This window comes from Stigmatopora argus, chromosome 20 (genome assembly GCF_051989625.1).
Source record: "Stigmatopora argus isolate UIUO_Sarg chromosome 20, RoL_Sarg_1.0, whole genome shotgun sequence".
Lineage (NCBI taxonomy): Eukaryota > Metazoa > Chordata > Actinopteri > Syngnathiformes > Syngnathidae > Stigmatopora > Stigmatopora argus.
The window spans coordinates 4319853-4331621 of NC_135406.1; the positions used below are offsets into that span (position 1 = coordinate 4319853).

The 11769-nt window shown below is 43.4% G+C and overlaps 1 protein-coding gene across 2 annotated transcripts; it reads right to left on the minus strand.

Annotated features, from left to right (window-relative positions):
- Positions 1–246: 246 nt before the first annotated feature.
- LOC144065311 (coiled-coil domain-containing protein 149-like) lies at positions 247–11675 on the minus strand. 2 transcript variants are annotated; one of them, XM_077588040.1, is made up of 12 exons: positions 11528–11675; positions 10619–10720; positions 10503–10541; positions 9282–9389; positions 9101–9217; positions 8863–9035; positions 8732–8804; positions 8541–8625; positions 8337–8481; positions 7409–7485; positions 3103–3192; positions 247–1150 (listed from the first exon to the last, which is right to left on the minus strand). In XM_077588040.1, exons 1-12 carry the CDS (start codon positions 11573–11575, stop codon positions 975–977), a joined length of 1233 nt encoding a protein of 410 aa, XP_077444166.1. In that variant the 5' UTR covers positions 11576–11675; the 3' UTR covers positions 247–974. The 2 variants fall into 2 exon arrangements, with proteins under 2 accessions (XP_077444166.1, XP_077444167.1); XM_077588041.1 differs by lacking the exon at positions 10503–10541.
- Positions 11676–11769: the final 94 nt, after the last annotated feature.

The window sequence follows — 11769 nt, forward strand, 5'->3', positions numbered from 1 at the left end:
CTGACTACGACTACGATTTCGACTTTGACTACGACTATGATTATGACTACAACTACAACTATTACTATTGTGAAATTTTGTCAAATATGGAATTGGATGGTGATGGATGTTCATATTGTTTGCATATTTAGCAAAACGTAGCAACTCGTGTTCTAAGGTGGGAATGATTATAATGTTTACCTGAAAAAAGCAAAACAATAGGATCCAAAAAGGTGGTGTAAAAAACGGATTGCAAGAATATTAATGATATTTTATTTAATACTTCAGATGCAGCCAAACTTTAAACCAATCTCAGAACTTCCCTTTCCCGCGTTTATACCGCCTTGTAAATGGGAGTTAGCCCACTGTTACGCTGATAAACTAGGCTAAGCACGAAAACTCGTAAAGAACTGCACCAAAATAGGAACTGATTTTCAATGTAGACCACAATTCAACGAAAATGGATTTAGCCGGTTCCGTTCCAGCGGCTTAAGCCTTGAACAAAGAACGAAAAACTTCTTGGACATTTGTATTTCCATTGATTGCAATTTCTTCCCATTTCCCCACCCGATTTGCATTAACTTCACATTCAAAGCCCTTTTTGGGAGCCATCTTTGGAAGAGCAGTTATGGAATGTGTGTCACAGAAGCCCACAAGAGTTCCAGGATCCTGCCAAAATACCCCGCCAAAAACCATAACGCCAAACCCCCCCTCCGCCCAACACACGCTAACAACTATGCAAATCTCCTCGCTGTCTTAAAGGCATGCGAAGATTCCTGATGAGGAATCCAAACGCAAGCTGGTATCGTCTTACAACTTCATTAGTTCCCACCCCATCTGGTTTCAAAACTTGCGCTCCTAGGAATAGGGAAGGGGGGCTCTTAGCGGCGTGCCAAATCGGCTGGCTGGTGCCGGGCTCACACCGCCGCTCCAATTTATTTAGTGGCGTGGGGATTAAAAATAGCGAGTTGCGCCGCGTAATCACTTTGTGGATTCTAACGTTTTTGCGTGGCAGCTGTGTCCGGCGGGCGAGGACCAGGGACTGGCTGGGCGTTGGCTTGGAGACAGGTCACCCCCCGTATGGTCTCAGGTGGGCCATGCGTATCAAGGTTGGCACCATCCAGGTGGCGCTCTTGCGGTGATTCCTGAGAATTCAGTTCGTGTGGGATCACTGCGAGGGAAAGAACAGTTCTTGATAAAGTACTACATGGAATGGGTCCAAGTACTTCAAATACTTCAATCGGGACATGGTGCACTCAATAAGTTTAGAAATTGCAGTAGCAATTCCACTTTTGACCACTAGAAGGTAGCACTCTTGACACTCAGTTTGATATTTCTGCTGTATTCAGTAGAACTATGTATTTTAGTGTAGTATATATGCTATTTATACACAGGGAGTCCTCGAATTCACGTCAATACAGTGGTACCTCGACCTACGATCAGCTCTACCTAAGACCTAATTCGCCCGCGATACGATCAAAATTTTGACATGCGACCAAGCCAGGTGGCCATGACATGAGAGGCTGTTTATCATTGTAGCTCACTGTCTTTTTTGCCGCATCTGTTTCGTGTATAACTACTATATCTACGAGGACTGAACAATTTATTCAGACGAGTTTCGACCAGGAAACGCACAATGCGCATGCGTGGGCAAAAAGAGGGCTTTCTGGGTAATGAAGTATACTCGTGCACACAACACCGATAGGCAATGGCACCATTTCTCAGAATAAAACTTCATTACCCACAATCAATACGTGGGTAGGCTGTTATTCCTTCCTTAGCCTGTTAGCTCCCGCGATCGCTTAGTCAAGACTATTTCTCATTGGCAATTGGTCGTGCGTTATCCTATTGTGAGGACATTTGTGTGCATCATTTTCGGAATATTTTGAAGGGAATACAACAGCAAACAGCCAATCGATAGCGAACGTGAGGGTGGAGGCGTGGCAAACCGCTAACCCGGAAAACGAAGGTAACAAAAGATTAAAACAAAATTAGAATTCAGTTTTGTGTAAAGTTACATTAAACATATGTTTGAGTGTGTCTGTATATATTAATCCAAGTTAATTTAAATTTGTTTGTTCGTTTACGAGTGCGTTGTTGCCGTGGATAAAGTCCCCCTGAACACCCCCGCCTCCGTGTATGTCGCTGTGTCTACCCTCCGCGAAATGCGTCTAATTTTACTTCTATTAAAGACATTTTATTACTATTAAACCACTAGTTATGTGTTACTTTGTTAATAGATGGCGAATTAGAAGAAAAAAAACATTTTTTTCCAATCCAATATCCTGTTTTGGGTGTTTTTTCAGAGGGTTGGAACGAATTCATTTGTTTTTAGTTCATTTCAATGGGAAACGTCCGCTCGAGTTACGAAAAGCTCGACATACGATCTCAGTCCCGGAATGGATTAAGATCGTATGTTAAGGTACCACTTTATAATTAAAAAAAATACATTCCAACAAAAATAATAAGATGTTGTATATACCATTATTGCTGAGAAATGGACGAAAAGTTGGTTTATTTGCCAAAACCAAAAGCACGGAACACAACTATTAAAAATGAAACCAATACTACACTAACTTGTCCATCCCGACAAGAGCCACATGAGGCTGCCGAGCCGCGAGTTGTTGACCCCTGCCCTAACGCATAATAGGTTTATTCAATATAGGTTATATCATTTCAATTGTGATGGAGTGATTCCATGGCAACGGGCTAAATTTACCCGCATTGAAACGGGAAGGTGTGACAGGAACAGCTTAGTTCTGCTTTTTTTTCGTTAAAATGTGGCCGCACTTTGGGGGATTACTGACCCATATTTGTGGACACGCATGGAAAAAAAAAAGGTTAAAGATTCTCAAAGGCCCAATGCCTGGTGGTTTTTCCATGGAGCATCCATATTTATGCCCCCACCCCGGCGTACACATTTCACACTCGGTCATTTTTCAAGAGAAGTTTCTGAATGTCAGCGGGCGAGAATTTGCCTCACATTTTTAAAATGCCATGGCATTTGGGCATCTCGCGCCAATGAGGGGACGGGACGGCATAGGCGACGGCCGCGTGAGCTAATGGCGCTCTTTATGCCATCTCGTCTGCGCCGCGGGTTTGCGCGCGATTAACTCGCTTTACCTGCGGGCGGGCCAAGCTGCTGAGACGCCACCTGCGTTGGGTGAAGCTCCAGTGGGAGGTTCTCATTGGGCGTCACCTCGTCCCAAGTTCCTGCCGGAGTTACTGCAAGTTAAAATTGCTACCGTATTTTCACGACTATTCGGCGCATCGTATTTTTAGCCGCAATGTCAATAATGAGTGCTATTTCTGTATTTTACACACACAAAGGACGCACCGTCTTTATAGACGCAGCCAGGCATGGCATATATATTATATATGGAACCGTAATAGCGCTGTCTACGGAAGCAGCCCCAGATGCTATTTCCGGTGCGCAATGACTGCTTGGATATATAGTCCTTTCGTCAATACACCCAGGTTGACGGCTGTGATAACTTTGCACTAATAGTATCAATATACTACAACGGCGAACACACTAATTTGGTGCTACATGCACCAAATGCACGCTAAAACGTTTTTAAAAAGGCAACAGAAGCAAAACTGAGTTCGGTTGTACTTTATTTAGGCATTTTACAATGTACTCACGTCATCATCACCCACAAATCCATCAAAGTCCTCATTTTCTGTGTCCGAATTGAACAATTGTCCAGATGAGTCATCGAAAAGGCTGAGTTTAATACGTTCGTCCAGGCGGCCACAATCCATTCACGAATAGTAGCTAGCTGGTAGCTAGCGTAACTAGCCCGGCGCTGCCTGCCACCCTTCGTAAAGGTGTGTTGATGTCGATGTATACAGGTCATAATCCATTCGCAAATAGTAGCTAGCTGGTAGCTAGTGTAACTTTTCCAACGGTGCTTTCCATGCTTTGTCAAGCTGTATTGATGTCGATATATACAGGCCACAATCCATTGGGTGTATTGACAAAAGAACTACTACATATCCCAGCAGTCACTGCGCAGTACTTTGTCTACGGGAAAATAGTAGAGTCGGTGTACCCTATCGACTGATTTATTTTATTTTATTGTGATAACAATTTTAGTATTGGTCCATATATAAAGCGCACTGGATTATAAGGCGCCCTGTCAATTTTGGAGAAAATTTAAGACTTTTATGTGCGCCTTACAGTCGTGAAAATAAGGTAGTTTTTATTCTTACATACTTGTCAACTTATGTTTTCCCGTATTTTTTGATCATGCGCCGTATTAACCATTTTGTACGGAAGGTTTTTTTGTAAAACCGATCCTGTTTTACCCATTTCGGTTCCAATCCGGATCATCTCGGTCACTGTTAGCAGACGACTGCAAATATCGTCATGCTTAAAGCCTAATCTTGATTAGATTTAGATTAGAACTTTATTTAATCACATATTCGGGAAATTTCCTTGGTTGCGGTAGCAAAACAGACACAGAAGTCATTGTAGACCTAGGGAAAAAATTAGAGCCACACACAGGCAGACTGAGGTTAAATATGCAGAATCACGTTTTCACTATATAAATATAGCGTGTCAGCAAGCAATGTATCCAGACAGTCAAGCTGTTAGCATCATGCAACGACATCTACAGAATCTTGAATTTAGTGCATACTGAATTTAGCCTTTGCATGTTGCCATGCCAATTTAATCTCCCCAGAACACAAGTTCTAGTGTGTTGATATCAATTTTTTGTCCAACTTTACAAAGTCTTTTTGAGTCTGTATCCGTTTTAGCTACCGCAACCAAGGTGGCGCCGTTCAAGTGGCAGCCGGTGGCAGTAGCTCCATCCACTCCTCTTCGTTTTGTGTTTTTTGCTGCTTTTCTGTCTTAATGATTTGATTTGGTGATTCTTAATGATCCCATTTACTTTGATTTGCTCTGTACTTTGTGCTTTTGCTTTGTTGTTCTGTCTAATCACCCTCTTGCTACTGCCACAATGAAATTTCCTGAATACAGTATGAATAAAGTTATCCAATCCAATTCTTTTAATGCTGTTTGAAGACTACTCTCACCTCAGAAACTTTCAAATCAAGGTTCCCTTCCCAACAGAGTCGAGTTAGCTAGTTAGGTCACTAGCCATTTTAGCCCTCTCACTTCATACCCTATCACAGTCACCGAATTGAATACGTTTACCAAAAGCCAATTATTCCATTCGATTATTATCAATTATTATTATCACCGGCTGAGTGAAATTGGATCATTTTCCGTTTAAGCACCCGTAAAAAAAACCTGCCAGCTCGTGTCTCGATATTTTTCAAGACGTTAAAAATCTGAGCCCCCGCCCACCCATTACCGTCACGTCCCTAAAAAGTGTCAGCGTGCCCCCCGTCAAAAGTGGCCTCAACTTCCCCGTCATCTGTCTTCATTAGCAATGGCTGCACGCCTCTTGCCCTGACACCATATGCTACTTAAGGCGTCACAAACACACCCAAACGTGCCAAATGCGCTCATCAACCTTTACGACAAACCATTGAAGTGTGAGGGCGCCACGGCGAAACAACACCCCAAAACGGTGGCGCGCAAATGTTTTGTTTTGGGGTGATTGGCCGCTCGGGGGGAGGGGGTGTCAATCACGCTTTGGGCTCCCAAACAAATAGTTTGCCCGTTTCATTGCGTCCTGTTTAATACACATCAACCCCGCACCTCTCTTTCCGCCGCCTACAAATCCCCTAATAACGCCACATTCCCCCTAAATGTGTTTGTAATGTGGGCAATCATTTTCCATAATGGACGCTTGTCAGTTTTATGGCGGAGAATGATGGTCTGGTGACAGGCCCGCAGCCCCTCCCCCTCCCCCCTAGCCGCCTCCTGAAAAGCGGCACAACACCGTCCTCCAGTGGGGAGAAGGGAAACCGCATCCCGGTAGATGGTTGTCAAGTCAACTGAGTGGAAGACACGCCACGGCAACAAAAAAAACAAAGACATCCTTCAGTTTTTGGCAGTGGCAGGCCATTCCCTGCTGGCCTAAGAAATATCTGAATCATATATTATATTTTGTCCATCAATACTTATTAAATAATTCCACATTGTCTGTTAGCTTCCTTTCATTGCTTTCCCCCCTGTTTGCACTGCTTCCAGATGTGTGTTTTCTTATTGAAGCATTTAACCAATCACATTTCAGCCATTATTTGTTGCCAGGGTCAGAAATTTGCCTCAAGGCCTTCGCAATCAGTTCTGCGGGATCTGCTGCATTAAACAAGCGTCAATAAGACTGTTGCTTTAACCAATCAGATTTCGAGTTGGCAACACCACAATGCCTTGTCGCAGGCGTAGGGATACGTCATGGCCTTCTCGCAGGCGTAGGGATACGTCATCGCTTTCACCAACTATGATTGGCTAGTGATTAGCTAGAGCTATCAAACTGTATCTGGAGCTAGCTGCACAAGCAAATATATTGTTGTGTTGATTTAAAGCCATTTTCAAGACAGACTATGCCAGAAATACGACTGGACAGGCTCGACTTTCAGCATTAGCTTCGATGGTGATAGAAAAGAAGGAAGAAAGAAAGGAGGATGGATATTGTGTACAGCTAAAAAGGATTTTTGGTGAGTGAAATATGGCTATATTCCTAAATATTATTTCAATTGTGGGCCAAGTTCTGATATCTGAAAAGCTCCAGTGTTTGTATTTAATCACTACATGCTGCTAGGAAGTGGATTTTACCCCATTTTAGTGCAATTTTAGTCATAAAATAGTTTTTGAGGGTTGGATTGATTCGTTGAAGGCGCTATGAGAAAATTCACGGACCACCACTGGTTTTTGGTCATACGCAACTGGTAGGAAACGGAAACTCAGTTTGTTTCATTCAACCACAAGTTGTATTCTTTGTGGTTTCCTTGTTTCACATGTTTCTTTCTTTCCCCTTTTTAAGGTTTTTACTAAACTACAATAAATTTTAAAAAATGGAGGAAGACCTTGAGTTGTTCGTGCGTTAGGAAAACCGGGGCCTTTTTAAAAAAATGAAGGGAATTACAAAGCAACTTGGCAATGGTAGATGGACATGAGGCGTGGTTGAAGGACACTAAATGAATGATATAAATAAATACATACTCCCAATTCCGACTGATATGCGGTAGGTCAGGCCTGAGATGCAGCCCAAAAGGTGGACAAAATAGAAATAAGATGATAAGAATAAGAAAGATAGGGGTCATTCTTGAGCTACCGTATTTTCGCGTATAAGCCGTCCCCTTAAAATTGCCTTAAAATCTATTTCTCTTGTATAAGACGCATTGTCTTGCGTTATGGCGTTTCGTTATTGTCAGTATCGTGCATGTCAAGTCTAATTTGTGCACATATAAGCCATCCCCTTGATTCAGTCATTATTTTTTTCTAGTTACAATTACGGCCTATATGCGAGAAAATACGGTAATTCCTTTTTGCAGTTGAGAGAAGACCCACCTGGAAGACTCCACAACCCAGAAACCTCCAAGGTCTTCAACTTCCTTTCCAAGTCAGCAACCCTTGTCCCGAGGATCCTGCAGTAGGAGCGAGATGCAAGTACTGTGTTTTCACGACTATAAGGCGCACATAAAAGTCTTAAATTATCTCCAAAATAGACAGGGCGCCTTATAATCCAGTGCGCTTTATATATGGACCAATACTAAAATTGTTGTCACGATAAAATAAAATAAATCAGTCGATAGGGTACACCATCCTCTACAGCTCTCACAACTACGGCAAGCAGCCCCCGACTGTACTATTTTCTCCGTAGAAAAAGTACTGCGCAGTGACTGCTGGGATATATAGTTCTTTTGTCAATACACCCAGACAGCGTTGGAATAGTTACGCTAGCTAGTAGCTACTATATATACTATTGGCGATTGGATTGTCGCCTGGCGATCGGCATCAACACAGCTTTACGAAGCATGGAAGACAGCGTTGGAATAGTTACGCTAGCTACTAGCTAGCTACTATTTGCGAATGGATTGTGGCCGCCTGGACGAACGTATAAAACTCAGCGTTTTCGATGACTCATTTGGACAATTGTTCAATTCGGACACAGAAAATGAGGACATTGATGGATTTGTGGGTGATGATGACGTGAGTAAGTTGTAAAATGGCTAAATAAAGTACAACCAAACTCAGTTTTGCTTCCTTTGCCTTTTTAAAAACGTGTTTTTAGCGTGTGGGTGTAGCGTGTATGTTTAAGCTGGTGTATGTTTTACCATGCCTGGCTGCGTCTATAAAAACGGTGCGTCCTTTGTGTGTGTAAAATACAGAAATAGCACTCGTTACTGACACTGCGGCTAAAAATACGATGCGCCGTATAGTCGTGAAAATACGGTATATTATATCTTTCTATACACCCGAGGTGATTGCGCCGCACCTGTTTGTGTGCCGTTGGTGCTGGATGACTAGATTCTTCTCGTGGATGGTCTCCAGCAGGGCCATGGCCAGGGACTTGAGGTCGGAAATGGACTGAGGCGTGGGCGGGAGGCTACAGCCGCGCTCTTCCAAAAGCATCTCCTCCACTAGAAAAAAAATGGCGGTCATTTCTTGCAAATGGATTCGGGTTTTTTTGGTGTGGAACCTCGTTGAGCTGAGAGGACCCCCGTAATAGGACTGCTGTGTGACTTCTCAACAACACCAGAGGTTTTCCTCCTTTCCAGAGCATTCTGAAAAAATTCCAAATTGTCTTTATACTATTTACCAATGTCCAAACATTACAAACCAAATTCTGCCCAACCACATCCCGATCTGATCTATCGTCCTATCCGTTACCTTGTACTTCATGATGTTGGACTTGAGAAGATTCACTTCCTTTTGCAGTTGCGTCAAGCGCTCTTGCAAATACCTGAACAGGCCGTCACGTAAACAGAATGACTGAACGAAGCGGCGCGGGGCTTACTTACCGATTTTCCATGCAGAGCGCATCCAGGTCCACGATGCGCGAGCCCCGGTTTCCCAGGACCTGATTGAGCTCCACGTTGAGTCGCTCGGCCTTGTCGCGGTACCCGTCCCGCTCCGCCTTCACGTCATGGAGTTCGTCCACCAGGGCCTTGATGTTGTCCTCCATGACTTCCATCTATCAGACCATAAACCACCTCCCTAAATATAAGTCCAACGACGTGGATTTCAAGATCTACCAACCTGATGGCCTGCTCTTTCCAGTCGTTGGACCAGATCTTCACGTTCATGCGCCGGGAAGTACCGTACGCCAATTTCCTCGCCCCCCAGCCGCTGCCGAGTGATCGTCATTCGCAGGAGCTGACCACGTTGAGAAGAGCTAGTTAATGCAACGGGACGGGGGCCACATATGGTCTCCAAAGACCTTGTTATCTCCTCTGGCTTCCAGTAGTCGCTGGGTCAGCTCTTTGGTCTCCTCCCCGAGCTGCTTCGCTCGTTCCTTGGAATCTCGAAGCAGCTGGGCCAGGTTCACCTTTGCAAAGACAACATTCAGTTTTTGGATGAGTCGGCAACTTATGACTGAAAACTGCTTTAAATCCACTCATTGGCTGCCGTTCAAATGCTATTTGTGACAAACTGGTTTCAATCCAGAGCAGAAGAATGAAGCGAGATCCATAATAAAACCAAAGTGTATATACAGTGGTACCTCAACATACGATCTTAATCCGTTCCGGGACTGAGATCGTATGTCGAGTTTTTCGTAACTCGAGCGAACGTTTCTCATAGAAATGGATTAAAAACAAATTAATTTGTTCCAACCCTCTGAAAAAACACCAAAAACAGGATATTGAATTGAAAAAAAAGTTTTATTTATTCTAATTCGCCATCTATTAATAAAGTAACACATAACTAGTGGTTTAATAGTAATAAAATGTGTTTAATAGAAGTAAAATTAGACGCATTTCACGGAGGGTAGAGACAGCGACATACACGGAGGCGGGGGGGGGGGGGTGTTCTGGGGGACTTTATCCACGGCAACGCACTCGTAACCGAACAAACAAATTTAAATGAACTTGTATTAATATATACAGACACACTCAAACATACGTTTAATGTAACTTTACACAAAACTGAATTCTAATTTTGTTTTAATATTTTTTTTACCTTCGTTCTGGCCGGGTTAGTTGTTTGCCACGCCTCCACCCTCACGTTCGCTATCGCTGTTGTATTCCCTTCAAAATATTCCGAAAATGATGCACACAGACGTCCTCACAATAGGATAACGCACGACCACTTGCCAACGAGAAGTAGTCTTGAATGAGCGATCGCGAGAGCTAACAGGCTAAGGAAGGAATAACAGCCTATACCCATGTATTGATTGTGGGTAATGAAGTTTTTTTCTGAGAAAGGGTGCCATTGGCTATCGGTGTTGCGTGCACGAGTATACTTCATTACCCAGAAAGCCCTCTTTTTGCCCGCGCATGCGCGTTGTGCATTTCCTGGTCGAAACTCGTCTGAATAAATCGTTTAGTGCTTGTAGATATCAGTTATACACGAAAGAGATGAGGCAAAAAAGACAGTGCGCTACAATGATAAACGTACCACGAGCTGATCGTAGGTCGAGGTAGCACTGTATATGACTTACTTGAGTGCGTTTCTCCGGCGGTAAAGATGGGTCGCCTTCCTAAATCGTAAAGACATATCAGTGGCCAAACTAGCAAACCTGTTGATTGGTTTTTCCACAAGCATGCATGCACTCACGATTAACTCCCTGTACTTCTCCTTGAGTCCTTGGTGGCGCTCTCGGAGCTGGTTGGCCATCAGTCGGTACTGGTCTCGCTCTTGCTGACACGTGTCCAACTCCTTGGACAAAATGAGAAGGGCCTCTTTTTTGCTGTCCAGTTTGCGCTTACACACCAAGAACTTGCAGAAACACAAATAATGTATATGACGTCCATTGCTGTCAATGGCAACACCCAATCGGACAATTTATTATGGATATAAAATAAGGGATGCAAAATATTCCCCTGTGGTTCATGCATTGAAGCAGGGGCGGCGAACACGTGGCTCTCAAGCCACATGCGGCTCCCAGCCAAATAAGGCACTTGGCCATGGTCAAAGAAACATGGAGGGTTGTTTTGAGACAGCCAATGAGAGCCCAGTAGTGTAGGGAAAGTTTTCAAGCAAGAAGCAGGGCATCCATCCGCGAAAATTTCAAAAATAAAATAACGGATATAGGGAATGTACTGATGTTTCCGTAACTTGGATCTTTATTCGGCACTCATTTGCATCTCAAAGGGGTTCATAACCTGAAACGTTCGTACCTAGAGGTATTTGTAAGTAGAGGTATGACTGTATATGGTTTTAGTTGAGTACCGGTCAGGTGACTGTGGATGTGTCAACACCTGGCCAGCAAGAGGAAAGACAAACATTGCAGCAAGGAGTGCCAAATGATGTTAAGACACAAAATGGCAGCTTGGCATTTTAAAAACAGCAGTAGCTGCAAATAATCGAATTTTTGTACATGATCATTTGTCGTACAGAATTATATTTATAGGATAGTGGTGCAGAAAAAGTTGAGCATCACCCCCACCTGCTGGTTCCATATGTTAAGTGGGAGTCTTAAAATGGGATGTCATGAGATAAACTGGACAAATCCGACATACGCACCTCGCCGACCAATCCTTGCCAATCGCCTTCGCTTCGAGAATCCTGCATTCCGCGAGAATAATCGCGATTTTTTTTTGAATGGGGAAAGACCCGCAACGACGTGTTTTGTTTACCTGCTACGTCAGATAAACGAGAGTCGTTAAGTAAAACCAGTTAGAGAGACAACTGCATCCTGTTTAGTTGAGAAAATAAAATATCTCGCTGCATTCTTCTTTGTCAACGATTTAATCCATGTAATGGCA

Bases quoted from the DNA above. Each gene is read 5' to 3' on its own strand.
- LOC144065311 (XM_077588040.1), bottom strand. From the start codon at position 11,575: ATGCAGGATTCTCGAAGCGAAGGCGATTGGCAAGGATTGGTCGGCGAG. The intron at 9,218-9,281 runs GTCTTTGGAGAC...CAACGTGGTCAG, and splicing joins AAGCCAGAGGAGATAACAAG to CTCCTGCGAATGACGATCAC. The intron at 8,482-8,540 runs GTTCCACACCAA...TTTTTTTTCTAG, and splicing joins GGTCCTCTCAGCTCAACGAG to TGGAGGAGATGCTTTTGGAA.